Source organism: Euwallacea fornicatus, chromosome 12 (assembly GCF_040115645.1).
Source record: "Euwallacea fornicatus isolate EFF26 chromosome 12, ASM4011564v1, whole genome shotgun sequence".
In the NCBI taxonomy this organism is placed as follows: domain Eukaryota; kingdom Metazoa; phylum Arthropoda; class Insecta; order Coleoptera; family Curculionidae; genus Euwallacea; species Euwallacea fornicatus.
The window spans coordinates 66,128-91,976 of record NC_089552.1 but is presented as its reverse complement, the minus strand read 5'-3'; the positions used below and the strand labels follow the sequence as shown (position 1 = coordinate 91,976).

General features: G+C 33.8%; 7 protein-coding genes and 1 long non-coding RNA gene across 24 annotated transcripts; 4 read left to right on the top strand and 4 right to left on the bottom strand.

Moving 5' to 3' along the window:
- The first annotated feature begins 343 nt into the window (after nt 1-343).
- On the top strand, nt 344-6,005 carry LOC136342443 (odorant receptor 2a-like). Of its 6 annotated transcripts, none has more exons than XR_010732642.1 (7): nt 344-3,171; nt 3,222-3,772; nt 3,822-3,921; nt 3,970-4,074; nt 4,133-4,288; nt 4,347-5,676; nt 5,735-6,005. XR_010732642.1 is itself a non-coding variant. In XM_066288271.1 (7 exons), exons 2-7 carry the CDS (start codon nt 2,755-2,757, stop codon nt 4,398-4,400), a joined length of 1,383 nt encoding a protein of 460 aa, XP_066144368.1. In that variant the 5' UTR covers nt 344-892; nt 1,931-2,754; the 3' UTR covers nt 4,401-6,005. The 6 variants fall into 6 exon arrangements, 5 of the variants coding, with proteins under 5 accessions (XP_066144368.1, XP_066144367.1, XP_066144366.1 ...); XM_066288271.1 differs by having other exon boundaries at nt 344-892; nt 1,931-3,171; nt 4,347-6,005; XM_066288270.1 differs by having other exon boundaries at nt 344-1,294; nt 1,931-3,171; nt 4,347-6,005.
- Nucleotides 4,425-14,795, bottom strand: Ccz1 (vacuolar fusion protein CCZ1). Of its 4 annotated transcripts, none has more exons than XM_066288264.1 (11): nt 14,665-14,795; nt 7,152-7,327; nt 6,937-7,102; nt 6,208-6,305; nt 6,060-6,153; nt 5,798-6,004; nt 5,568-5,743; nt 5,222-5,511; nt 4,984-5,168; nt 4,665-4,881; nt 4,425-4,608 (listed from the first exon to the last, which is right to left on the bottom strand). In XM_066288264.1, the coding sequence occupies exons 3-11, from the start codon at nt 7,012-7,014 to the stop codon at nt 4,550-4,552; spliced, it is 1,404 nt and encodes a 467-aa protein (XP_066144361.1). In that variant the 5' UTR covers nt 7,015-7,102; nt 7,152-7,327; nt 14,665-14,795; the 3' UTR covers nt 4,425-4,549. The 4 variants fall into 4 exon arrangements, with proteins under 4 accessions (XP_066144361.1, XP_066144363.1, XP_066144360.1 ...); XM_066288266.1 differs by having other exon boundaries at nt 6,937-7,092; XM_066288263.1 differs by lacking the exon at nt 14,665-14,795 and adding an exon at nt 7,740-7,857 and having other exon boundaries at nt 6,937-7,327.
- Sas-4 (spindle assembly abnormal 4) lies at nt 7,379-11,753 on the top strand. Of its 2 annotated transcripts, none has more exons than XM_066288227.1 (14): nt 7,379-7,635; nt 7,690-7,910; nt 8,145-8,486; nt 8,549-8,633; nt 8,684-9,012; nt 9,077-9,311; nt 9,614-9,829; nt 9,886-10,107; nt 10,156-10,369; nt 10,612-10,774; nt 10,827-10,977; nt 11,027-11,098; nt 11,148-11,343; nt 11,410-11,753. In XM_066288227.1, the coding sequence occupies exons 1-14, from the start codon at nt 7,526-7,528 to the stop codon at nt 11,539-11,541; spliced, it is 2,688 nt and encodes an 895-aa protein (XP_066144324.1). In that variant the 5' UTR covers nt 7,379-7,525; the 3' UTR covers nt 11,542-11,753. The 2 variants fall into 2 exon arrangements, with proteins under 2 accessions (XP_066144324.1, XP_066144322.1); XM_066288225.1 differs by having other exon boundaries at nt 8,684-9,027.
- LOC136342447 (hatching enzyme 1.2-like) lies at nt 11,786-13,893 on the top strand. Its single transcript, XM_066288278.1, has 6 exons — nt 11,786-12,691; nt 12,743-12,886; nt 12,943-13,050; nt 13,151-13,392; nt 13,444-13,577; nt 13,625-13,893. Exons 1-6 carry the CDS (start codon nt 12,555-12,557, stop codon nt 13,838-13,840), a joined length of 981 nt encoding a protein of 326 aa, XP_066144375.1. The 5' UTR covers nt 11,786-12,554; the 3' UTR covers nt 13,841-13,893.
- On the bottom strand, nt 13,926-17,115 carry LOC136342444 (ankyrin repeat domain-containing protein 13C). The gene is made up of 10 exons (XM_066288273.1): nt 16,965-17,115; nt 16,710-16,751; nt 16,492-16,596; nt 16,304-16,435; nt 16,039-16,250; nt 15,857-15,988; nt 15,640-15,798; nt 15,434-15,583; nt 14,947-15,194; nt 13,926-14,901 (listed from the first exon to the last, which is right to left on the bottom strand). Exons 1-10 carry the CDS (start codon nt 17,074-17,076, stop codon nt 14,886-14,888), a joined length of 1,308 nt encoding a protein of 435 aa, XP_066144370.1. The 5' UTR covers nt 17,077-17,115; the 3' UTR covers nt 13,926-14,885.
- Nucleotides 17,116-17,232: 117 nt separating this feature from the next.
- Nucleotides 17,233-18,359, top strand: LOC136342449 (transmembrane protein 234 homolog). Its single transcript, XM_066288281.1, has 4 exons — nt 17,233-17,381; nt 17,750-17,892; nt 17,948-18,107; nt 18,159-18,359. Exons 1-4 carry the CDS (start codon nt 17,369-17,371, stop codon nt 18,236-18,238), a joined length of 396 nt encoding a protein of 131 aa, XP_066144378.1. The 5' UTR covers nt 17,233-17,368; the 3' UTR covers nt 18,239-18,359.
- On the bottom strand, nt 18,257-25,392 carry tral (trailer hitch). Of its 8 annotated transcripts, none has more exons than XM_066288243.1 (8): nt 25,126-25,392; nt 24,241-24,696; nt 23,191-23,312; nt 21,864-22,442; nt 21,397-21,545; nt 21,216-21,334; nt 20,859-21,131; nt 18,257-18,846 (listed from the first exon to the last, which is right to left on the bottom strand). In XM_066288243.1, the coding sequence occupies exons 1-8, from the start codon at nt 25,244-25,246 to the stop codon at nt 18,836-18,838; spliced, it is 1,830 nt and encodes a 609-aa protein (XP_066144340.1). In that variant the 5' UTR covers nt 25,247-25,392; the 3' UTR covers nt 18,257-18,835. The 8 variants fall into 8 exon arrangements, with proteins under 8 accessions (XP_066144340.1, XP_066144341.1, XP_066144344.1 ...); XM_066288244.1 differs by having other exon boundaries at nt 20,854-21,131; nt 25,126-25,391; XM_066288247.1 differs by having other exon boundaries at nt 20,859-21,107; nt 25,126-25,391.
- LOC136342450 (uncharacterized) lies at nt 19,622-20,847 on the bottom strand. Its single transcript, XR_010732643.1, has 2 exons — nt 20,675-20,847; nt 19,622-20,612 (listed from the first exon to the last, which is right to left on the bottom strand). It is a non-coding gene; the product is annotated as an uncharacterized lncRNA (long non-coding RNA).
- Nucleotides 25,393-25,849: the final 457 nt, after the last annotated feature.

The following is a 25,849-nucleotide window of genomic DNA, read 5'->3' as shown; positions in this document are numbered from 1 at the left end:
TTCAATGTAAAAGAGATAAAATGTCCCACAAAAAATTATCAGCTATTGCAAAAACGCAAAAAACATTTAATGTTTACTGTTTTTATGCAATTTACTGGCGCCGCTTAAAAATCAGTCGTGAAATTTAGCTCCAGGTGTTATTTTGATAAACAATTACTATTGATACTATTAAATTGACAATGGCCCATAATTATTCGAATTACGAATTGGTGGACATGTTGATATACAGAGAGTATCACCAAAATGCCTTCGCAGCTTCGCGATTTTATGCTGAGCGTTTTCCGAAAAGACATCATCCTGCAGCCCGTAGATTTGTTTATCTTGTTGGAAGAGCTGGTGAAACTGAAAACCTAATAGCAATGCATGATGGACATGCTGGATGACCTAGGCCACCTGGAATGACACCCATTGAGTAGCGTGTTTTATATATCGTTCATGACAATCGAACTACTGGTACTGGAAGAATCGCAGAGCAAGTTCCTACATCTCACATAGCAAGGTGGAAAATTTTTGAATGAAAACCAACTTTATCCCCACCACGAGCAACGAGTTAAAGCATTAATGCCACAAGACCATCTCTCAAGAGTATATTTTTGTGAATGGCTTTTACAGGAAACCGCTCGTAATGAAAATTTCCTTAAGTTTATTCTGATAACGGATGAATCAATTTTTACCCGTAACGGAATAAATAATTTTCGAAATACATACGTATGAGCAATGGAAAATCCTCACGCTATTCGCCGAACTAATTTCCAGCAGAGATTATCTTTAAATGTTTGGGGCCAGCATAGTTAATGGCATGCTTATCGGTTCCCTTTGTCTTCCAGATCGAATGACGGACTTAGACTATCTCCATTTTCTGGAATATAATTTGCCTGAACTTCTTGAAAATGTGCGTTTAAGTGTTAGACAGTCTATATAGTTTTTACATGACGGTGGTCCACCTTATTTCAAGTGTGAAGTACGGAATTTTTTAAACGATCAATTTTTTAACAAGTAGATAGATCGCAACGGACCAATAAGGTGGCCCGCAAAATCATCGAACCTTAATCCATGTGATTTTTATTTGTGGGGTTACGTGCAAAATTTAGTGTTTACGAGTAAAATTAACACGGTGTAAAAATTGCGTGAACGGATAGAAAACGGTGCAGAAATAATTAAAAGAAAACCATCTCTTCTAACAGCACTCACAGAATCGTGGATAAGGCGAGCGACAATTTGGGCAAATGAAACCAATGAAGACAATTTCGAACACCTTTAGTAACCAATTCCGGAGTGATTAGTAGCTAAAGTGGTAGTATTTATTAAAACTTTCACAGGCGCATATTTCGGTTGTTTTGGATATTTAAAAAAATGTTATATAAAAAAGTATTACTTAGTTTTTTGAGGGCTATGTCGTGTTAAAAGGAAAATCCTTCTTATGTTACACCCTATATTTAAAAAAATTGACGAATATAAAAATGTTAGGAATATGGCATTTGTATCGAGCTTTTTACGATTTCGCATTTAGATTCTTGGTGGAGTTTAAGGGAATATTAACTTCTGCTTGTTCCTGTATCCTGATTTTTTTTATAAGTATTTCAGTGAAACATCCATTTGCAACAAAATAATAATAACTATATCTTAAGGGCTGTCAATGTGAATTTCACAAATTTATCATACACTTCAAAACAACCAATAAATAAAAATTAAGCCAAACGCATCTTTAAAAGTAATACTCATACATTATCACATCAAATAACCTAATGGTGCTGCATCGAAAATGAGTTACCTTGTATATCTTTAAAAGTCTCTTTTTACAAGGAACTTTATCTATCTTTATTATTCCTGAAATAGAAATCGGTACGTTTAGATAGGATTAACAGAAAGATAGAGTTAAGCGCATCAGACTGAAATAATTTTATTATTATATTTTATTTTTGTTTTATAGTGAATATAGTGAAAACCACGGGAACCGTTACTCAGCTGATGTTAATTGGTCCAGATTAAGCGAACACCGTCTGCCTCTCCTGTTATTCTAATATTACCTCTACAATGGAGAAAAAACACAATACTAAGACTCATGTTATTACTCTAGTTTTGTGCCTTGCTGGGTTAGTATTTTAACATCACGAGCTTCTTTACATATCGTCGTTCCCAAATATTCCAACTAGAAATGGTTTTTCTACATGCTAGCTTTGCTCTCTGATTCCTTATTGCGTAGATTTCTGTAAAAGCACTGACATTCCTGTTGCAATTGCAAGGCCTACCTTGCAACTTGTACATCATAGTGATTTCGATTTCTCTTTCTTGTATCTTAAAATATGTTGTAGGTAAATGTATTAAAATGGAAGGTGACGTCAATTAATCTATTAGAACACCATTGTCATATTTGTGTTATTTATCTCTCTATATTAAACTTGGAATTGCTTAGCAACAATATTTTTTTGAAATATTACGAAGATCAGTTTTTCGATGTCTTGTTAAACCATTAACACTGTTAGAATATTAAGTGATAATTCCACGTCAACTACGGTAACCAAAAAGAAAAATGAGGTCAATTCATGTGGAACTGTCATGATGACCAGTTGTTTCATTTAAAACTTAGTGATGAATAAATAATAATTCTATGGCAGCAAAAACAGCTATCCTGATTTTTCTACTAATGTATTCCCTTTTCGTGACACTTGAGCGATGAAAAGAGTCACAAAAAAAAACGTTTCACATACGTGCACGAAGTGGCACAAAATGAATTGTTGATTAATAATAAATTGGATGACTTACTTTATAAATCACTCCCTCTTTTGCGCCTTAACACAAATAACAATGTTCACTAAATCATCAAACGGCAACAACGCAAAATATGCTCAGGACTTTTTTTCGGTTAATCGCTGGATCTTAAGATGTGCAGGCCTCTGGAGACCCTCTACCATTAACAAATATATCCAGATTTGCTACACCTTTTATGCAATTTTGGTATTTGCTTTCGTCAACTTATGGTTCACTTTTACGGAATTTGTGTCCTTATTCTACACTTTCAAAAACGAATACGAATTAATTAAAAACGTTAATTTCTTCCTGACTCACTTCATGGGGGCCATCAAAGTGGTTTTCTGGTATTTTTATGGGAATTACTTAATTCGGATTATGGCTGCTTTGGAGGATCCACAATTTTATTATGAAGGATACGAGGTAGGTTTATTATAAAAATTGTAACAAGTGCTAATTAAAAAAAATTATAGAAATATCAGCCCAGCGAAATCTCCCAAAGATACAAGAAAATCGGGCAAAAATATTCATTAATGTTTCTCCTATTAGCCCATGCGACCTTAACGTCCTCTTATATTCCTCCAACCATTACCACAGTACGTTTGCTAAAATCTTCTAGAAATTCCACAATGCTGCCAGTAAACTTGCCCTACTATAGCTGGATGCCCTTTTCATATAATACAGGACTTAAATATTTGCTAGCAATGGCTTATCAGGCAGGTACAGAACTCAAGAGACACCCAAAAACTTCAAATATACACGATAAACTCACGAATGCAGGTCCCATGTTCAATTATGCCTACAGCATTGTAGGAATGGATTCGTTATTTATAAATATAATCAACTGTATTACTGGAAATGTGGTCATAATTCAAGGAGCTTTTAGCACTGTGAGAGAAAGATGTATGGTACAACATGATACTGTGGCATCACGCAACCAACCGATTCAGGAGAACATTGTACTTATAAATTCAATGAAAATGGAGCTGTTGAAAATTGTGAAGCATCTTCAGACTCTTTTTAAGTATTTTATTGCTTTCTAGCGTTTTTTTCAATTAGAAAAGAATTTTCAGAGCTAGCGAGCAACTGGAAAATGTGCATCGATTCGTAACTTTATGCCAAGTGACTGCTACACTATTTATTCTGTGCACGTGCCTATATTTGGTGTCTATAGTAAGTTAGGTTTCGTTTTCGGTGATTTCTCCTTGCTTTTTTTTCTAGGCCCCTCCTCTGAGTAAACAGTTTTTAATCGAATTTGTGTACATGATGGCAATGTCCTATCAATTGTACCTTTACTGCTGGTTTGGAAATGAAGTAACATTAAAGGTAATTTTCTCAATAGAAATTGAGAATTGCCTTCCGTACGTAAAGGCTATGTATATAGTTTCAGGAACTACCTCAACATATTTGGGAAAGCAATTGGTTGGCAACAGATACCCAGTATAAAAAAAGCCTTATGTTTACTATGCTAAGGACCAGGAAACCTGTTTTCTTTACGGCAGGAAGATTTTCTCGTCTTACCTTGCCCACATTCATGTCGGTAAGATTGATTCTAAATATATACGTTTTTTAGTGAAGAAAATATCGTTACATTTTAGATTCTGAAGACTTCGTACTCCATCTTTGCATTAATAAAAAATACCTCGAACTAATACTTTCAAAGGAAAAAAAGCACGTTTGTGAAAACAATAACATTAATTATTTTTATTCACATTACAAGTAGATAATGATACGCAAATACACAGAATTAATAGAATAATTATAAATTAACTTTATTCGAATTCCTAAGGAAATCCCAGGGTCACATAGGATGAAAGAATATCCCTTGCAGTTCTGTCTCGCAAAGGCGCTTTACTTCTTCTACAACATCACAAGTAACGACCAAGCAAAAATATTATTGCAAACAATCTTCATACCACTAATCCCAATTAAATTGGCATTCTTCTGCTGTAAGACAATGTAAAACTCCCTCAAATTTGAAGTTTTACTAAATACCCAGTAATCATTAGTAGTTTTCACGATGTTTTCTCCCGAAAGGCCCAAACATTTGCTTGAATCGTTCATATCTGCCATTATCCTTAAAGACTCTTTGGGGCAAGAAATATTTCCAGTGTGTTTATTGTCTAAATGGACCTTAAATTTGTATCTATTATTCTCCTATTAATGAATGAAATATACAGTGTGTGTGTGTGTGTGTGTGTGTGTATGTTGGTTGTTAGTGAAATTCCAACTTACGGTGCTTTTATAGGCCAAATTCAATTTATTGAAGTAAATAAATTTAGGCGATGATTCAGGCACATTAGACGGAGTCACAACCTGCGTTGCACAGTAATCGGCAATGTCGTTTACAATAGGCGATAACTTTGGATTCATATATTCATCTAGTGCTTTGAAGTCGTCTAAAGTCAATTCATGACTTCCTAAACAAAACCTCGAATTCAGATCAAATTCAATTTTTAACGCATAATTTTACCATCAATAAACAAACAAAGTGTAGCACTAAGAGCTCTATAAACAACCAAATGAAACTCCTTCAAACATTGCTCCTCAAATAAGTGCACTTTGGGCACTTTTCCAATTACTTTTGCTTGTTTTAGGTTAGTAGGCCCAGTGATAAATCTACCGTGTCTAAGAGTACTGAAGGGAGATGGAGAATGTCTGGGAATTGAACCACCTTGAAGCTCTACCTCTACATTTGCAGGTAAAAGCGAGGATATCAAATATTGATAAACAATTTGCATACTATTGGGCTCAATGCCACTCCTAGAAAAGTTTGAAAGACAATAATGATTCAAAGTTAGGATTAATCTGTAACCCACCATATCACATGTTCATTGTAAAGAAATGCAGTGTGTAAAACAAAACCCCATTTGGATTCCAAAGAGTTTATGAAGCATTGAATTTTTAAAAAATGTTGCCTGTCTAATGGTAAATATTGAATTCCTCTGAAAATATTCAGAATATCTGCATGTTCAATTTTCTGAAGTTTTAGGTACTAAAATATTTTATTTACTATGGGTATATATAATTTTATAAAACGCGCACTCACTGCGTTATAAAAAGCCTCCAATTGATTTTTTAAGGTACCCAAATCATTTTTGCTAAGAGTGTCTGTAAGGGTACCCCAAAATAATCTATAAACATGGTAAGTTTGCTTTAAAACAGCTTCAAACACATTATCCTGTACGTCTTCCTCTAAATACTCTATAGAACTAATATTTTCTTTCACGTTCGCCACAATTGGTAATGTGAGGGTCTGCAGAAAAATTATAAAGAAAGTTGTGTTGATCATCACAAATTCTGAAATTTACCAAAACAATCCAAAAATCAGGTTCAGGTTCAAAATACAGCTGCCTCAATTTGCTCATATGAAGAGAACTCACTGAGGATGACGGATTGAAGGTCCTCAAACAAAACCAAAAATGGACTTTTAATGTTTTTATTGTTGAAAATACTTACTGTGTAAACTTGATAACCCCTTCTACTAGGCTCAGATTTTCAACTTGCACAGATGTATTATCCGTGGTTGGATAGTAGAACAATATTTTTTTTAATTCCTGAAAAATAGCTCGGTTTTAAATGGGTATTAAGGAAAACATTCATATAAAAGTTTTTGAATTATATGCAATGTACACTTTTTAAATAAGATAGTTTATTTTTCAGTCAGTTCCAAGAATTCCAAGTATTCTTGTAGAACCTAATTTAATAATAAAAAATAATAATTTTTTTATTTAGAAGGGGCAATCAAGATTGTTTGTTATGAAGATTAGACAAAATATTTATACTGTTAAATGGAATACATAAATAAAATAAAAAAGCTAGTATAATATGATTTGTACTAAAGTTGATTAAAAACAAATTATTAATATTAAAACTCATTTTCAAATGTAGCCTTTGTTTTTTTATTCGGTCTTTTTATGTAAAAAAATGCTTTTTATGAACAACCCTATGAAAATATTGGGCAATATACTATTACAAACAATATGAACTGCTGTTCATATAAATCATAATTGGTATAATGTAAAACCAACTTTCTATCCTATGCATTGTCACGTGTTACGCCCTGTATGCACTTCACATAGTCCTATCTAAACTAACTCACAAATTTATGAATCTGTCAAAATATAATCCTCTATTCTCTTAAGTGGGATTACTTTATGAAGTAATTTATAAATTATTTTAATTTACCTCTCCCTCTTTAGGGCCAAATGAAGAATTAAATATAAAGAAATTCTGAATCTCTACATCTTTATTTACGCCTCCCATAGTGGATAACGGATTAACGGAGCTCGAAACTGCGACTATTTTTGGGTCGGTGTAACTGATTTTCACATTTTAAAATATCTGTGAATTCCTAGGAAAATTTAATTCGAAGCACAAATACTGATCATTAGTTATCTTACTATTTAAGTAGGTCCTAAAAGATAATAAAAATTGATATTATTTTTAAAATATTTTGTTAGAAAATTGGGTTAGGTTATAGGAAGTTGTAATGCTTCGGTTCTTTCCATTATAGAGTGCTCACAGTGGAATATGTTATGTTCAGAAGCAGATTCAGGTGTAGGGTGATGTGGAACATCTAGAACAAAAAACAAAAGAGTAAACATAGTAAGTAAGATTCAAAAGCCCCTTAAAACTCTCACTCTTACATACCAAACAATTTTCAAACACTTTTAACGTCCAAAAAATTCAAGAAGTTAAAATATTTCTTTCTTTTTCAGTATTCTGTTATTTTAAAATTATACGTGAATAATGTCTATATAACCATCTCGAAACAATGGCTATTCCTCCCTCTCTGAGATTAGCAAAATTGCAAGAATTGAAACAGTGGCAAGGAAGCTTTGAGAACCTACTTCAACAATCTCAAAAGAAGTCTCCTTCCTCAAGGTAAATTATCAGATAAAACGTTTCACTGAACCCTAGTTTTAATTTGTATTTCAGAGAGAAGAAGGAAATTAGTTCCGTTGAATGGGACAACAAAAAGGTTTCACCTGCAAAGCCATTTGAGCATTTGGTAGAAGATGCTCCTGTAAAAATTAATACAAAACAGATAAGGCCTTTTCTGAGGAAAGGACAGGGATTGGCACGTTTTAAGATGGCTCCGACACCGACACATGTTAATAAAGTAAATACTGAGAACTTGGAAAAGAAAAAAGGAAACAGTAAGTTATCAGTGGCATACATGAGGTTATAGTACCTGCTATAAAAGTTACTTTTAAATCTTTTGGTATATTCATAATTGATGGATGCCTTGGGTCTTGAAAATACTTATTTTAATTAGTTACATACCACAATTGCATGGAAGTCTACAGAAAGTTCAAAATGTTTCATGGATTGGATAATATTAATCAAAACCCAAACATTTACTTTCAATCAAAAATCACAACTTTTTCTAGCATTCTTAAAGGTTGGTCAACCAAAAACTCCTAAGGGTGTTTTAAAGCAATCAATGCCTTCTTATTATCAAGAAGTAGACTTAAGTCCTTTGGAATTACCAGAATTTGTTAAACCTCAAGGAACATGGAGGCAAGTTTTTGAAGATAGCGAAAAATGTAATGAAAAGAAAGACAGTTTCCACAAACCTACCATCAATTCGGAGAGTGACAACGAAAGTTTGGAGAACTATGATCAATTTAGAAAGAGCTTAAGCCCTGAAGACAAACAATTTGAGCCACCTGGGAATAAAATTGTGGCAAATGAACTGTTATTTAAAACATCTTCTAACAAACAAGTTGCAGGTATACATATATAAACTACCCCACCATAAGTTTTTGACAGATCTAATAAATGGCTCTTATAGGTGAGTCCACAAATGATCTGGTGAAGTCACATTTTATTCATCAAGATTTTGAAGTAAAGAGTGCCCTAATCTGCAATGATATACCGTATGCAATTAAATGCATGCAGTCAAAGCTATTCTAATGTATGTTTTTAGAGATAATCTTACTGAAATTAAGAACCACAAAATAATTCCACAAATAAATGATTTCACTCTTGAAGAATTGAGACTAGAGAAAGAGCTTAAATTATTTGAGGCTTTAGAAGAAAAAGCAAACAACAGCTCTTTTTGTTCCACAAATGCCAGTGTAATGAAATTATTGGCCAGCACTCCTCAGAAAAAAAAACTTGTGATTGACGAAGCTCAAGAAGTGAACATGGTAGATGACATAATGGTATCTAAATATATCCCAGAAACCATTCAAATGAAGCTTAGGGAAGTATCTGCTAAAACTAACATCCTTCAGCAGTTCCTGCTCAAGTTATGTAAGGTCGAACAAGGTAGAGTTTAGCTTATTATAGTAAAATTTGCACTTAAAGATATTTTTAGATTTGCTGGAGAAACGGTTGGAAGAAACGGTCTCTGCCAATACGAGTTTTTCAAATGAAAATACCCGTTGGTCGTCGAGATCTCCTAGTTTGAGGGAAAATTATACAGAGTATGAGACCACGGAACAAAGTGGAAGTTTTGGAAAGATTGACATTGGTGTTAATACGAGTTTCAATTACTCGAAATTAGACGAAACTCTAAGGGAAGCAAGATGCGAGGATTGTGAAAAATTGAGGTAAGGAAAAGGTAGTTTTGGATAGGAGTTATTTATGAACACTAGCGAAGAGACTAAAAGTAGGTATTTTAACTAAAGATAGATCGACGTGTATGTTACACATTTTAGCTAATTTTTCCCAGAAAAATGACTACCACTGTTGGTTATGATATTTTACTCGATGCAATGAAAACAGCATTGTTAAGATTTTTTCATTGTGTATTTGAATTTCTTGGTTATAATTTGTTTCATTCTCCAATCTATAACTCTCCTCTACTACTTTCATGGAATATATGTAATCTACAAGATATGTAGTTCTTCAGGTCTAAATATTCAATTAGAAATGAACAATGTAGGCAAACAGAATATGATAATGTCCGTCTAAAATCAAATTTGAAAGAACTTCAAAAAGAATCTGAAAAACTTCAGAAAACTATTAAAAAAATCGAAGACGACTACGAGGAAAAATTGGAAAAATTAGAAATGGATTTAAACAACGAACGCATGAAGTTTGCAAAAGAAAAATGCTACTTTGAAACGTAAGACACTTTTAGAAAATTCACATCTAAGGTTATCTTCAAACGAAACTTTATAGTTATGTGAAAGAAGCCCAAAGTCGCCCAACTAAAAAAGAACGTGAAGAAATCACTAATCTTAGACAAGAGCTGGCTGATGTAAAAGAATTAGTAAAACTCAAAGACAGCAAAAATGGGGCTACTCAGGCTCGCTTGCGCACTCAGATAAAGCAACAAGAAAAGGAACTGAACGAGCTACGCAGCACCGTTGAAAAATTACAGAAAGAAAATGCCAAATTGATGTATGTAGTAAGAAATGCTCTTTGCAAAAAAATAATTCAAGGTTTCAGTGTTAGTCAAAAATACGCTCGCAGGCCGCAGGAAGTCAAAATGCTGCACAAAATTAACAAAAATTTATCCAAGTTGACGGAAGAGACTTTGAAAAAGCAAACTAATAAGTCTGGGAATGGGAATATGGAGGTAGAAGAGTCTTTCGAAGAAGAAATGCGTTCTAATATTAACGACATTTGTAAAATAGAGAAACAGAGAAATAAAACAATTAAGGTAAGGTTTTCATCTAATTTTTTCAACTTGTCAGGTTGGATTTAACTTAGTTTGCAAACCTGTGAAACATGTTTTCTTCTTTATTTGCCCCATCTTATTTCAAGTTACATCACGATTAATTTCAAGCTTGGAAAAGTAGATTTTCTACTACACGTTTAAGCTTAAAGAAAAACTATTTGTTAATTCAATTTTCAGCCCCAATTTACTGCTCTCCTCAAAGTCTCAAAACATGTTTGTTTCAGGACGATCAAAAACTCATTCCCGCTAAATTAAATAAAGACAATTATATCCCCGAAAAAACTTTAAATGACACTCCGTTCAATAGTCTATCAATTGAGCAACAATACGAAACCACGTTCGAAAATATTACGAATCCCAAAAACGTTAGCTGTTCTACAAATCTCGGTAAAAAATTCCAAACTTCTTAAAAACGATTTGTGCTCATTAAGTGTTTTAGAAAAGACTGAAAGAACCTTACCAGATGGTTCAATAGAAATAGTATACAGTAATGGCAATCTCAAGACAATATCCGCTGATGGAAACATAAAAAAGATGAAATATTTTAACGGAGACACGAAGGAAACTTCATTGAGCGACAAAATAATTAAGTAACTTAAATCAGATAATCTCCTTTCGAATGTTAACTGTAATTTACAGGTATCACTACGCTCTTGCTGATTCATGGCATGTTCAATACCCAGATGGTACTGAGGTGATGGAATTCAAAGAGTAAGTTTGATGAAATTTTTATGTACATTTTTCATGTTAAAAAATATAGTGGGCATAAGTGCACCAAACATACAGATGGCCGAACTGAAGTGGTATTTCCTGACGGTACTTTAAGGATTATAAATGCGGATGGTACTGAAGAACAACGTTTCCCTGATGGCAGGAAAACTGTGAAAAACCTACAAGGAGATCAGATAATCTTGTTACCCAATGGGCAACGAGAAATACACACTGAAGAATATAAGGTGCTTGAGGGCTCTGACGACCAGATTTTTCTAGAAATTGTATTATCTTTTGGTTATATATTTCAGAGAAGAGAATATCCAGATGGAACGATTCGAACTCTGCATAAAGATGGGACTGTAGAGACTGTATATGCTAATGGGAGGGTGAGATTAAAAGACGCTAAGGGGGTTTTAATAATGGACACACATCATAGTTGACTTTAACTATTTATGTTAAAAAATTCCGTCCGATATTTCAATTCTAGTAAATTAATGCTCTCTTATCCAGTCTTAAAGTTTATTGTTTTTAAGTTGTGTAATATTTATTTTATTTTTGAAGTAACAAGAATATTTTAACTATTTCTTATGGCGAACCTTTTTTCCCTGGGAAGCATGTTCATGAAGATGATAATTACATTTTTTTAAATCAACCGTGTTTTATTTCGTAAATTGTTTAAGAATGTTAAACAATTGTGTATCATTTTTTTCTACTGCTTTGATACATACGATTTACTATTTTTTAGAAACAGTTATGACAAATCACGAATTTAAATGTGTATCGAATAATTAAACTATAAATACCTCGAAAACGGTTGGTCAAAATGACACCTGTGAAGTACATCTTTTTTGCGGAGAAATGTACTTTATATCCACAAATCAATTATGTATCACGAGATTGTATGTTCTCACGTTTCTAAGACCGACATGTGAGATATCCAGGCTAGATAAAAATAAATTTTGTGAAAACCCATAAAAAATTAAAATACCAAAATACTTTTTTGCTGTTATTCAACATTTGAACGTCGATACCTAAAAAATCTGTAATTAAATTTCTTCAAAAAATTCAAACAACCAAACAGCAAAAAAAATTAAGCTTAAAGGAAACATATTGAATATTCATAAAAGTTACTTTGCCAGATCCAATCCAAACAAATCTGAGCCAATTTTATACAAGAGTGACCCAGATAGTTAATTTTTAGCAGGTCGCAAAAGTTATCAAGTAAAATCCTATAAATTACATAAGTAATAAATTCAACCCATTACTATGATAGTGAGGTTTTGGCATTCTATTGCTCCAAATAAAAATTTTATGCTTGGAGGTACTTTTAAATTCAAATTTCTCCAGATAACAGAAATGTCTACATTTATACGTAGTAGTTTTCGAAATATAAAACCGTCTTTTATGGGTGAATTATTGTAAAAGACTAGCAATTCTTATAGTGATTTTGAATATGGATAAAAAAGGCGCGTGTGTAATGCTTTTTATTGCAAGTTGCTCAGTGATGTCAGTGTATTTAATGCCACTTAATGAAAATAATAATGATGAAGAAATACCCGATTTGTCCTATTTGGGAAATAGAGTTTTTAGGTAGCTATTTTCTTTCATTCGAAATTAGATTATAGTGTTTATACATTATAGACAACCAAGTCCAGAAACAGGTAAAATTCTAGAAAATTGGAATGCAACTTCCGATGCTAATCCAGAAGAATTGGGAGAGTATGCCGAAGGAGATATTCTTTTTCCCAGGAGGGGGAAAAATGGGCTTATAGCGGAAAGTGCCAGGTTATTATTAATCTTATCATAAAAATTTACGTCAAATCGATTGGTATTTTTTGCAGGTGGCCTAATGGTGTGATTCCTTATTCCATAGATGGATATTTCAACATCGATAGCTTAAATATGATCAATAGGGCTATGTCCCTGTATCATAAATATACTTGTCTCAAGTAAGAAATAGGAGGAATTTCTCGAGCGATAATTGTTAAACTAGTATCTATTTAATATAGGAATATTTAACGATTGATTTTTTTTTTTACTTTCAAAAAGGTTCCGCAAACGTACATCTACAGATACCGACTACATTTCTATAGTAAACACAAACACAGGATGTTGGTCTAGTGTGGGTCGCATTGGGGGTAAACAAGACGTAAATTTGCAGAGCCCTTCGTGCACTTACAAAGTGGGAACACCCATCCATGAACTAATGCACGCTGCTGGCTTTTTGCATGAGCAAAACCGATTTGAAAGGGACGATTTTGTGACTATTGCTTGGTCAAATATTCGAAAAGGTTATTAGATAATCAATCCTAGTAATCACAAAATAAAAATTGTTATTGTAGGTCATGAGAATAATTTTGATAAGGCAGACGCAACTAAAACTATAGGATTTGGAATACCATATGATTATAGGTCAGTGATGCACTATTCCAGTACTGCCTTTTCTGTAAATGGCCAAAAAACCATCATTCCAAAGGTTTGTATTTAACCACACAAGGTGATTTTTTGAATGACGAATCCTAGGACGGATCGAAAGTGGCAAAAATGGGCCAGCGAGATGGGTTCAGCAAAGGCGATTTAACGAAAATCAATAAGATGTATAAATGCCCGGAAAAAACTGCTGAAATTATAGCAAACGGTTCCTTTACTGCTACACCTTCAGGAGGAAATAAGGAAAATTCAAATCCGTTAGTTGAAGCAACCAAAGATATTTTAGGGTTGCTTTTTCATAAGAAATAGATACTTTTTTGTATGTACATAAAATATATAATGTGCAAATACACCCAGTTTTCTTTAAATTCCCTTTTAAATAAACGAAAAACACTAAATATTAAAGCTCTATTTACAATATTACAGTCAGTTTTACAATGTGTTTTTAGGTTAATAATCCTAATAGTATACTTGTATATTAGAGCCATTTCTTGTAAATTCAAACAGCTCAAAAACACACAGTAGAGACGATGTGGACACACACTAGGGCGGTACGTTGATTGCATATTTGGCCAGAAAGAATCGGTGTAAATTATAAGTGTAGAAAGTATTGACTAGTTTAGATATAACTAAAAACATAGACACTACAGACAGAAAGGTTTTTGATATGTCTTTATGTTAATATAATGCGCTAGTTATCGGGGTTGAGGGACAAAAATTCAGACACATGTAATTTTTAACTAGATAGCTAAACAACAAACATGTTCTCAATAGAAATTCAACATCAATGTGATTTTTTTATTTCTTGGGAAATGTAAATAATAAGTCAGAAGGGTACATTTTCCCGATTAACCGCTTTAGTAATGCAACTGACTTTAAACTCATGAGAACCTAGAAAAATCTTTAAGAAACATTGAAACATTTTTTTTATAACTTAACCTTAAATCAACTAATCCTTGTTTCCAAGACCACTTTCGTTTAGATGAAGAAGCAAACACACATTACCTACAACAACCTCATCATACTCCTCTTGTAACACTTTTTTTCTTGCCATCTTAGACAATAGTTAAATTTTAAAATAAAACGAATAAGCGGACAGAAATAATTACAGACTGTCGAAAAATTCCACTTACTCGACATAGACTAAGCAGCTAGCTCCATAGATGCTGCCCAAAGTGAAGAGCATGGGCATCTCTAAGAGTACAACAGATGTTCCGTCATAGGGCTTTTGATTGACAGCAATGTTCTTGACCCTCAAAGATCCTTTAGCGTGGACTCGGCCGCGTTCGTGAGCCGACAGAAACTGTGGTTTGGGCTCAAAATGGAGCTGGAAGCAGCTTGTCAGTTCAGGGCGTCATAAGTCGGGAAACCTACAGACTTAATGTAAAACGATATAAAAAAAATCCAAAGTATACCTTGAAGGGTCTTCTTGATACATCCGAGGCACTTCAAATATAGATGGAGATATATTGTCCCTAAATTCAAACTCTTGGAATGTAATCTTAGCCGTTACTGTAGGCAAAATAGGGAGCTCGATTTTCACTGGAAAGCCCGAAGGCAACTTCGTATTGATAAAATCGCGCAATTTTGAGAAGTGTTTGAAGGGTGCTATTACTTCCAGAACATTTAGGAGCATTTCTACAGACAGGGGAAAATCGTTGCTCTGAAAAGTTGTATAACTAAAAAATCTTAAACATGAGAAGGGAAAACCACTAAAGAAGTTTGGTGTATGGAAAGTAAGAGTAGTATGAGGAAGTTCAAGCAGAGCAGTAGAAACACAGAGCAAATATAAGAAATTGTGATTTAGCTGAAGTGATATATGAAATATTTCTCAGTGGTTTATCCCTTATTAAATATCTCAAGTGTTTTTTTCACTTTTACACCTCTGTAAACTTTCTTTACCATTGCTACTGTCGCTTTAAAATGCTTTGAAGATTCCTTGTAAACGAGATCTCGACCTAATCTAGGATAATTATTGACTTCAGCATTTATATATTCATCCCATGATATATTTTTCTCTGGGGGAGGAGTTAGACTTGTCCTTCTTATATTCTATAACCAAAAAACCTACAGTCACTAATTTTCAGCTTAAAAATCAGTCTTCATACCTCATTATACACATTATAAGTGCCTTTGGTAAAATGCTGCAAAAGAGCCTTATTTTTTTCTAAATCATCTGAAGATAAATGCTCTCTCCTTTTCCTACTCTCTAAGCTTAAGCCATGAACTGTGTAGAGTTCTGCTTCATACTGGCCAGAAACTAGTTCCTAAACAATATCTCCATGCTAACTGAAATTTATGTACCTGTCTCAAAAATAATCATACTTTTCTATCTTCTCTAAATATCCATCCACTCTGAGCCCTACTAAATGATATTTTTTTTGTTGAGATCTGGGCTGCCAATATATCAGTGGACATCAAAAGATTAACTTCATCTTCTATTTCCATTTCATTTTCCTAAAGTCACATTGTTAATTACATTTCATTTAAAACAAACCCAATAGTACTTCATATCTAACTCGTTGAAATAACTGTCCCACATTATCCATTACAGTGAGACTCTCAGTGGGATCTGCATCCCCACAAAAAATAAAAGAAATGTCCCCCCTTTCCCATCTCATGTCAGAAAAATCTACTAATGTTGTGTCAAGTCTGATATTAGCACCACACTTATAGATTTTACAAACATCTGAAGGCAATATTCTCGAAACCAGAGGAACTACAAAAAACTTTATACTTAAGAACCATTTCAAGGCTGTAACAAAAACCTACCCCAACTTTGAAAATCCCACTTTAACTCCATATAAAAACTGTCAATTTTATTTAAAGCTGCCACAAGGTTTGGCCTCCTCTGCTCCATTTGTTCTTTGGATTGTTGGCGGAATTTGCGCACCAAGGACACAACTGAATAAAAATTATTTATTGAATATTACTTGTTTAAGTAAATGAAAAATATATACTTGTTGGACGGTGCCCATAGCTAACTGCTTCAGCCAAAACTGTCCATCCTAAGCCATTTTTCACCTTCACTGGAGCATCATGGTTTAAAAGGAGTTGTACACATTCTGTGTTATCAAAGTTTAGTTAATTAACTTTAATACTTATACGATTAGATTAAGATCAGATACGAGATATTACTTCGATATAAGTGTGTACAATGACTAGAATAACTACCTACCTTTTCTCCCCAACATAACTGCCAGGTGCAGCCCTGTATTTCCTAAAAAAATTTTTGTATAGAAATAATCATGGATAGCAGACAGGAGAACTGTAACGTTATGTTTGAAAATTTGTTGATTTTTAAATCATATGCAAGAACCAAAAATTGTTTAAAAAGAGTAGTGTTTAGTAAGTTTTACAAGGTGAATTCAAATGTTTCTAATTCTGATTCTCTAAGGTTGAGATGAAAATAAGGGGATATTTGAAATCTTACCATGTTTGTCTTTAATTGCCACATCGTACTTCCTTAAATATTTAGACAATTTCTTCAAATCGTTATCAAAAACTGCTTTGTGTACAGGGTATTCTCCAACCTCTTCCTCCATTTTTGTGATAAATAACAAAACAACTCGTTGTCAAATTCAAATTTGGCAATTATACCTGTCATACTTGAATGATTGAACTGTCAAAAAAAATTCGTTTAGGGGTTTTTATTTATAGCTAAGAGAATAGTAAGTGTGCATATTTCACTTTTCTTCTGCACCCACGCCTCTGACCGTGAAGAAATATTTTTTCGAAAACGACATGCATCACGGAATAGAACAGATAAATTAGGAATCCTACAAAGAGTCTACGTCATTAAAATTTTAAATTAAATGAATAAGGAAGTTTATCAGAATGTTGAACACATGTAAGTTGTATCATTACAGTAAAAAATTTTAAATTACGTAAATAATTATAGGTATGAAAACCGAAAGTCTAATTAATGTATCGTCAATTTTCTTTATGCTAATTACCATAGAAACTTTAAAATAAACATGATGTTGGTCAGATTACTGCTTTCAATGGAAACGATCTTGATGTTAAAGTTAACATGTTAACAATTCAAGCCAAGGGTTAAATTTTCCAACTCCTAGTAACTTTTAGTAACATTATTTCCATAAAAACTATGAAAACAAACCAAAGCATTGGTTGGTGGATGGTAAAGAAATTACTTATTTTAAATATTTAGATAAATAACTAATTGTGGATAATTTAGTTCTCTAACTTACATTCCAGGTGCATTAATCGGGGTAGGAGCCTTATGGGGCCTCACGAATCCTATAATTAAAAAAAACTCCGTAGCTATAAAGGAGATTAAAGCTAACTCTGCCATCACACAATTTTGTCTTGAGATAAAGTATTTGCTAACCCATCTTGGAGTATGTAACATATTTCTAATTATTTCAAATACCTTTGTAAATCCAAAACTTTTAGTACATTGCTCCGTTGATAGTTAATCAGCTCGGGTCTGTGCTGTATTTTTTGACATTACAAAATGTGGATTTAACTTTATCAGTGCCTTTGGCTAATTCCTTGACCTTTATATTTACCGCTGTTGCTGGTTCGTATCTAGAGGAAAAGCTTCCCACTAAGAGTAAGCTACTTTAGTCGCGATTATAAATCTAGGTATCGAGATTTATTTTAGAGGTTGTAGCTGGAAGTGCCTTCATTTTATTTGGGACAATCTTATGCTGCTATGATAAGCAGCTAACGGATCATTTATGAAAAAATAAAAGCCCGAAGTTTCATCACACAATTTTTAATTAGTCTTTATTATGAAGTTCACTTATGCATTTAACAATAATAATTGTATTCAATAAATTACAACAAGAGTACGGGACCTAAATGAACTGAACTTAAATCTCTCCATAGTTACCAATCCTAGTCCAACCATTGCGAAAAAAATAATATATGTGTAATAAAGAAAATCCCGGCAGAAAACTAAATTACATCCAGATGATTCTCAACCATCCTTTAACTACAAAGTAAAAAAAAATTAAAGATTTATCTCCAATAGCAGTAAAAAATATACTAATATTTAAGCCTACGCTGGCCCTATCGGGTTTTATTTTTTATATAAAATAAGAAATATTATTTATCACTTAAGGTACACGTATCCTACGATTAATACTGACACCAGGAAGTTCTAGAACACAAGAGAAGCTCTTGCGCTGGACGATTTTACTTAATTTTTAATGGTGGATCACAGTCAACTGGTACAATTCTATGCGAAGACGTTTTTGTTTATTATTTAGTCATCAACCAGGCAGTTTTTTCTAGTCCAGACTCCTGTGTCAGTGAAGCCTTGTAGATTTCGTCAGATCATGGTTTTACTGTAAACGCAGAATTACTTTTAGATGAGTTTTCCTGAGTCTATTCAAAGTGTTCCAGAAAAAGTATGCTACATAGGGATTATGGAAACGATTTGCACAATAATCCTGGAAACAATGGTCTTCAAGTGTCATAAAAATAAACAAAATCCATTTAGTGACAAGTTTCACATTTTTCGTTGTTTAGATCAATTTAAAAAAATCGGAACGTGAAGGGCAATGTGGAGTCGAGTAGTCATTTATAAATAAAGTGTTTCTCGATATTTCTTCGTGCCTGTTATGATTTGGCCGAAATCTTGACTTTTTTGGTATATTGCCTTAAAGTTACTTGCATTTAGATAGTGGATATCATTTATACATTATGCATATAAAAATCATAGATATGGCAAAAATCGATTTTGGACGCTTTAAAAATTTAGAAATTAAAAAACAAAATTTACGTATATTTATAAATCGGAACAACTTACCTTATAATGCTTGTTTATAACTACTCGTGAAGTTCAGATAAGAAAACCTGTAACATCCTACATAGTATAGTATAATAGAATGGACTATATAGTAAATAACTAAAATATAAGTAATAAAGCCGAGTATCTTATAATTTTAATCACTCTGTATCTTTTGCCATAATCCCTTTATGACGCAGTTTACCTGAAACACCTTGCTTATTAAACATATATACTAACTAAAATCGGTAACTCCGAGATAATATTTTTGTAAAGAAAGGGAAATAGAATTTATTCACGGAAATGTCCATCAGTAGAACAAACTGGTTTAGTAGTATAATGCATGCAAATCGACTCATAAATGCTCAAATTTATCCGAATTTTAAGGAAATGATTTCAATGCCCGAATGGTTAGAAGAAAGTTCTTTTAACTTTATAATAAATTCAAATTTGAGCAATTAATCATTCGACATTATCTTGAACTTGCTATTGTTAGTTTCCCATGTAGATCAACCATAAATTGGTCAAAATAAATTTCCATTTGCAAATTAACAAAACAAAAAACTCTCTTCCACCAAAATAAACACAAATTGACGTAACAGAAATTTGATTTTCTTTTGCAGACAAAAAAAAGGTGAGAAGGATTATTTGAAATAAGTCGGATACTATTAAATCTTAAAAAAATACTACTTACACTAATTTATCATGTACATTGTAATAATAAGAAAACAAAGATATTTTGTAAATGCGTAGCCTGGCACACGGTGCCCCAAAAGGGAATCTTGGGATGGAGATTTCTCGAAAACCATTAAAAATACTAAACGCTCTATTCCATAGAAATCATGCTTATTTTAATGTCCCGCTTAATTATTCGTTGTACCATATAAGAGGAATACAAATTTCATTTCCTTATCTTACCTAATCTCAGAATAATTATGGAACTTTAAATTACAGTGTGTCCAAATTAAGAACTGTATTTTTTTTTTAAATACAGAATAAAATCATTCGAGATAGTCGGACATTATTTTGTAATGTGTGTGATCGTAAAATTTGTCATTAGCGTAGATGACATTTAGTGAGTGAAAGTGAGTGTTGTATACGTACAGTGGAGCTATTCCGTGTGAAATGACGTCGTTAGATGGTCCCACGCACAGGAAGAAAATGATGAAAGTACAAAATCAGAGTAAAAGAAGTTTGTGGTCTAATCCAGGGCCAGATCATTATTTTTTGGAGTATACAGGCAAGTTTTAGCATGTCAACCAAAACGATGTAATTGGAAATCTGCCTCAAAGGTAATATTCTTCAATGATCTTTTTCAAAGATCTAGAGATTTTTGTAAATAGAAAATTTCTCATATTTGCAAAGGAATTTTATATATTACGTACATTGTGTGTTCATTTTCGTTTCATGAATATTCTATGATTTCCGAGATTTCCATGTTAAAGAAACGAATTTGGGACACCCCGCACATATTTCAAACAATCGTCACTCGTTCCGCAGCCGATTCGAGTACCAACGAAACAAACAAATTTTCCAAACTGAACCATCGGTATATCGTATTCACCTGACCTACGCATGCCGGAGGGTCGGCTGCCGCGATTTGATCAATTTTTTTAGCAGACAGCGCCTCTTCAACGGATACTTTCTCCTCGACGATTAAGCCGTCTTTTATCTTTGATTCCTCCCTTTTACTATCCGCATTCTCGGGGTTCGTTTCGTGTACTTCAACGTCATTTTTATCCATTCCCTTCGACTGATCGTGCTTATTAGCTACCGCCTCCTCTGCTGTGAGAGGTGTGAAAATGGTTCCGGAATCGACTTCTTGATATAAATGAAAAAATGCTAACCAGTTTTTTTACGAGATGCAACGGCTCACCGAAATTTCTGTGTAAATGTACGGAACGTTGACAGAAGGAAAGGTCTTACCTGGTTGCTGATTCTGTTGATTTGTTGGTTGGTCACTGGACCTGCGCTGCTGGGAGTATCTGTTGTAACCGCGATATCCCCCACGAAATCCTCCTCGGAAACCCCCACGTCCACGATAGCTAAGCAAACAGTTAAATATTAAACTATTGGAAACAATAAATGGTGAATGCTTTATTTTTACCTTCCTCTTCTTGTGGCTGCTACACCGAATGTCTCAGAATTAAGTTTCCTTTCTTGACGCCAATCAGTCTTCTGCATCTTGCCCTTAGCACGTTCCACTGCCTCGCACGATATTTTGTCAAAGAATGACTTAGCTTTGTCATAGAATATCTACAAATAAAGAAGTTATTGTGAATAGCAAAAGTTTCATTTAGGTTGAATAAGGTACAAAAAGGGATCAATTGATATGAATGTGTGTAATACAGTATGTTCCACATCCTTCAATAGTCGCTAATATTTTTATGGTAGTGTATTGCCACTCAAGTCAAGTTAAGAAAACGTATGGCAAAGCAATTAATGACAATAAAAAACATCAAAGAGTTTTTATCACCTTTTTGATTTTATAAATTTGGTAAATATTTGGGAAAGAACTGCTTTGCAAGGAACCATCTATTAAAATTAAACTCTACGCAAAAAAAAACTACACACCTCATGATCCTCCTCTTGTTCAGTCTCTCCAGCTCCCGTCTCATTACCGGAGTCATCCTTTTTCTCCGCTTCTGGGCCGCCACCAACAGCTCCATTTACTACCTCGGATTTCGAACTGCCGGCATCCTCCAATTTCACTTTCGCCAACTTGCTCCTCAACTCTTCGAATTCAGTATTTGCCTGTTCAAAGTCGTACTCACTGTCAAATTTAAGAGTAGACTTCTTATTATTGGTCGTTTGACCCGCTGCACCCGTTCCGGGCCTGAACGGTGCACCTCTCGGTCTTCCCCTGCCTCTGGGCACACCCCGCATATTGGAGTTGGGCCATCCACCGCCGCCTCGAGTGTAGTTTTGGTAGCCTCCCTGATTGTTTTGGTAACCGCCCTGATGGTTTTGGTAACCACTCTGATTGTTTTGTTGCTGATACGGTCTGCCTCTAGTCTGCGGTCGGCCTTGGTTCTGGTTATCGGGCCGGTTTTGAGAATCCCTACGTTCCCTGGATCTAGGTCGCAGATGTTGCTGTTGTTGATTTTGACCTCTGGGCGGTTGAATAGGTTTCACCTGTCTTCTGTTGCCATCCTGAAGGGCAACACCAAGTGGTGAATTAAGATGTTGGATATATATATATATATATATATATATATATATATATATATGCATATTTTTGATGATTCTTTATTATTCTTGGATAGCAACAGTTTAGAAAATCCCTTTTTGAAATGTCAAGAAATTATATGGAAACTTTACTTAATCAAAACTTGTGGCTAAACAGTTATTAATTTGTATCTAGGTACATAATCAAAAAAAGTTACTTTCATTTCATAACTCAGTTTACAAATGATAATAAAAATAGGAATTTCAAATTTTATTTAATTTTAAGTAGATTTAATAAATTAATTAAATAGATGTTTCCTAAATATGCATACTTGAATTTTTTGCATCCTCAGACCAACAGCAGAACACTTTGGCTTAGTTTTACTAATCTAAGTATGTGCTTGAATTCATCACAAGCTAGGGAAACCCCTACAGGTTAAAAAAAACTATCACATCCAACAGAACAAAATAAACCATGTATTGGATTTATACCTAGATTGGACAATTGAATTCAATCTAGATTATCATTTCCTATAAAGGCCTATTATATTACCAATATGTATTTTGAATTACACCTAATTAGGTTGGTTGGGGCAATATGAATCACGTTTACATTGTTAGTCATCCTTACAAACTGTTTTATTATTTTAAGATTTCATTTGCAATGGCAATAATTTATACTTCATAACTTTAGAAATATTTCGACAACTACTTATTAATAAATAATTCTTACCCGCTGTTGGCTAGTTCCAGCCTGAGTGCCCTGATCAACAGATATAGATTTACGAGATCCAATGGATGCAGGTGTGGTACTACGACTGGCTGCCCCACCGCCAATAAAATCTAGAACCGAATCTAATTTGAGACCTCTAGAATTCTTATGGAACTATATAGTAAGCATGTACTAACAAAAGCTTTCAAGTTAAAAAGAAAATTGGCCAAAATAAAATGCAACAAATTTGTAGATATGAAAAGAACAGTGTCTAAATAAGAGTTTTGTTACACATACAAAAAGGTACTCTTAAGGGATCACATAATCTAAAATAATTATGAAAATAAGACTAACATTAAACTATGATACAAAAAGATGAATTCCCAAAGGCAAAACATTATTACATAACTGAAACTGAAATTTAAATACCTTCAACAAATTTCAAACATATTTTTTTGTAAATTTTGTTTATTAAATATTGCAAAATAGTATATAGATTTTGGGTGATGAATTCTCCCAAGTCAACCAAACTTCAAATGGAATATTTTATTATAATTATTGTGAAGTCTTAAAACTTATATTATATTTTTACACTCTAATTTTGTGGTGTATTTCTCAAAAAAATCTAGTTCTGCTAAACTCATGACAAAGTAACTTCAAGAATCAAAACTGTAAAAATACTAATATTTGTTTCTCTAAATGTACTTCCCAGTTTTGTTTCAAAATGTTTATACAACTAAATCTCAGTAGAAAATCAATAAAATGACAAAGCTAGGTTAGCAGGCTCAAATTTGGTGTCAAACAATCTACCAAAAAAAATTTGCAAGGAACCAACAAAGCAAAATAAGCAAAAATTCTGATTAGCTAGATTCTGAGCATATCACAAGCTTTAGAAGCTATTCAGTAATAAATGGATAAAAATTACAAATTTTCAATGCAAATCAGTATAAAATTGCCGCAACTAATGAAAATTTAAAGCAATAAAAACTAATCATGTTACTCACTTAAACCATACAAAAAGCAAAAGCAGCAAGCAGGCAGCATCAAAAACAAATAAAACATATTCATTACCAGAAAGATCATTAATCGGCCTTGATGGCTCCCCTGCAGGAGGTGGAGGAGATAGTAAAGGAGGCGGCGCTCCAACATCTGCTGAGCCCCCAGGGGGGGAAATTATCAACTCACTTGGCTTGGAATCGCCGCCAGCAGACGATCCAGATCTAATAGTTCCTGGAAGACCAGGTGCAGCTCCTGTTGTCAGACCTCCCATTGGCATGAAGGACCCGTAAGGTGGATGGGACATGTGCCCCAATATTGGATGCTGCTGGAATGATTGGCCGCCCAAAGAAGGAGGTACTGATAGCTGCATGATGGCAGGGTCATTAAGGGGCTGTGGATGAGGTGCCACATTGTTCACAATCCGAATATCCTTGATATCAGAACCCCGAAAAAGAATATAATCATACACTTGGTTTTGGGCAGGAACTGGAAATTGGGCATCACGGTTTTCAGTACCAAACGACCGCACTGAAAAGAAAAGTAAGTATTCTAACTTTTAGGTTGATATTCCCAAATTCCATTTTTCTTTCAACATAAAAAAGAAACAAAAACGCAGCCATTTTTTTAACATTTTTTTAAATTGAAATAGTTCATGAATAATATTTTCTATAGTTCCTTAAATGGGAAATCAATTTTATGTTCTCTATTCGCCTTCAAATCGGGCCAATTGCAAAGAAGCGAAGTAACTTCAGTACATAATCAAAAATTACTCATGGATGAAACAAAATCAACTTGACATTCCTCAAAACTCGGCGAATAAAAAATTGCCCAACTTCAAATGTAAGCTCTAGGACCTTAGATTCGTAGAATATCTGTATAAATCATCCCCGATTCATACAATTCAGGACTCAATAGGCAGAAAAATTAAAAAATTTTGTTAAAAATTTCTCTACTTACCGGACGCCAAAGCTATTGTACACTCTTGGGGATCAACGGTAAATAGCCGACCTTCGTATCGAATATCGGCTTTTGAGATGAGGCTGATTTTAGACCCGAGTTCCGGCATTCCCGTGGTCATCTTGGATGGCGGATTTCCCTTCTAAACTGGAGGATGAAGACCGATTTCTCTCAAAGGCCTTTCGCTTTGAGGGAAACGGAAAAGAAAAAACAAGTATTTCCGTATCGATGATGGCGGATAAACAGCTGACAGAACGTATGAGTCCGACATACAAATTTGACGGAACTATACAATCACTTGACATAGACAAGTACGAGTGTGATTGTGAGAGGTATTTTCGTAGTTCACATATGCCTCATAAGTACTCTATTCGTGCACCGAGTGCAAATGTGCCTGTTTATATAAGTCAGACGTGTATTCGTGCGACTTAATTAATTGTGGTTTCAAATATCCCCAGAATGATAGTCCATGATCATTACAAAACGAGAATGCTTTCACCTCAATAATCACAATACGTGAAAACAAAAAAACTGAAATGATTTGGGGAAGAGAGAAGAGAATCAACATTTAGTTTAGTACAACTCTTTGAAAAGAAGTTGGCAGTTGAGATATCACCTATGTATCACCTCCTTAGATCTTTTAATGATGGGTCTTTCACTACCATAAAAATGGTTGATGGCCAAAGATTCATTGTGCTTATGAAATCGACGTACCTGTTTTTCT

Excerpts from the sequence above, each read along its gene's own strand:
- LOC136342443 (XM_066288271.1), top strand. The coding sequence starts at position 2,755 with ATGACTTACTTTATAAATCACTCCCTCTTTTGCGCCTTAACACAAATA. Across the intron at positions 3,773-3,821 it reads CATCTTCAGACTCTTTTTAA|AGCTAGCGAGCAACTGGAAA; the intron begins GTATTTTATTGC and ends AAGAATTTTCAG. Across the intron at positions 4,075-4,132 it reads GAAATGAAGTAACATTAAAG|TTTCAGGAACTACCTCAACA; the intron begins GTAATTTTCTCA and ends CTATGTATATAG.
- Ccz1 (XM_066288264.1), bottom strand. The coding sequence starts at position 7,014 with ATGGGAGGCGTAAATAAAGATGTAGAGATTCAGAATTTCTTTATATTT. Across the intron at positions 6,154-6,207 it reads GGGGTTATCAAGTTTACACA|GACCTTCAATCCGTCATCCT; the intron begins GTAAGTATTTTC and ends GTTTTGTTTGAG. Across the intron at positions 4,882-4,983 it reads ATTTGGCCTATAAAAGCACC|GTCCATTTAGACAATAAACA; the intron begins GTAAGTTGGAAT and ends TACAAATTTAAG.
- Sas-4 (XM_066288225.1), top strand. The coding sequence starts at position 7,526 with ATGGCTATTCCTCCCTCTCTGAGATTAGCAAAATTGCAAGAATTGAAA. Across the intron at positions 7,911-8,144 it reads GGAAAAGAAAAAAGGAAACA|CATTCTTAAAGGTTGGTCAA; the intron begins GTAAGTTATCAG and ends AACTTTTTCTAG. Across the intron at positions 10,775-10,826 it reads TAGCTGTTCTACAAATCTCG|AAAAGACTGAAAGAACCTTA; the intron begins GTAAAAAATTCC and ends TAAGTGTTTTAG.
- LOC136342447 (XM_066288278.1), top strand. The coding sequence starts at position 12,555 with ATGGATAAAAAAGGCGCGTGTGTAATGCTTTTTATTGCAAGTTGCTCA. Across the intron at positions 13,051-13,150 it reads CATAAATATACTTGTCTCAA|GTTCCGCAAACGTACATCTA; the intron begins GTAAGAAATAGG and ends ACTTTCAAAAAG. Across the intron at positions 13,578-13,624 it reads AAAAAACCATCATTCCAAAG|GACGGATCGAAAGTGGCAAA; the intron begins GTTTGTATTTAA and ends GACGAATCCTAG.
- LOC136342444 (XM_066288273.1), bottom strand. The coding sequence starts at position 17,076 with ATGGAGGAAGAGGTTGGAGAATACCCTGTACACAAAGCAGTTTTTGAT. Across the intron at positions 15,989-16,038 it reads TTCAACGAGTTAGATATGAA|GAAAATGAAATGGAAATAGA; the intron begins GTACTATTGGGT and ends ATGTGACTTTAG. Across the intron at positions 15,799-15,856 it reads TATTTAGAGAAGATAGAAAA|GAACTAGTTTCTGGCCAGTA; the intron begins GTATGATTATTT and ends GATATTGTTTAG.
- LOC136342449 (XM_066288281.1), top strand. Across the intron at positions 17,893-17,947 it reads ATTTGCTAACCCATCTTGGA|TACATTGCTCCGTTGATAGT; the intron begins GTATGTAACATA and ends CAAAACTTTTAG. Across the intron at positions 18,108-18,158 it reads GGAAAAGCTTCCCACTAAGA|AGGTTGTAGCTGGAAGTGCC; the intron begins GTAAGCTACTTT and ends GATTTATTTTAG.
- tral (XM_066288243.1), bottom strand. The coding sequence starts at position 25,246 with ATGACCACGGGAATGCCGGAACTCGGGTCTAAAATCAGCCTCATCTCA. Across the intron at positions 22,443-23,190 it reads CTGGAACTAGCCAACAGCGG|GATGGCAACAGAAGACAGGT; the intron begins GTAAGAATTATT and ends GTTGCCCTTCAG. Across the intron at positions 21,546-21,863 it reads AACAAGAGGAGGATCATGAG|ATATTCTATGACAAAGCTAA; the intron begins GTGTGTAGTTTT and ends CTTTATTTGTAG.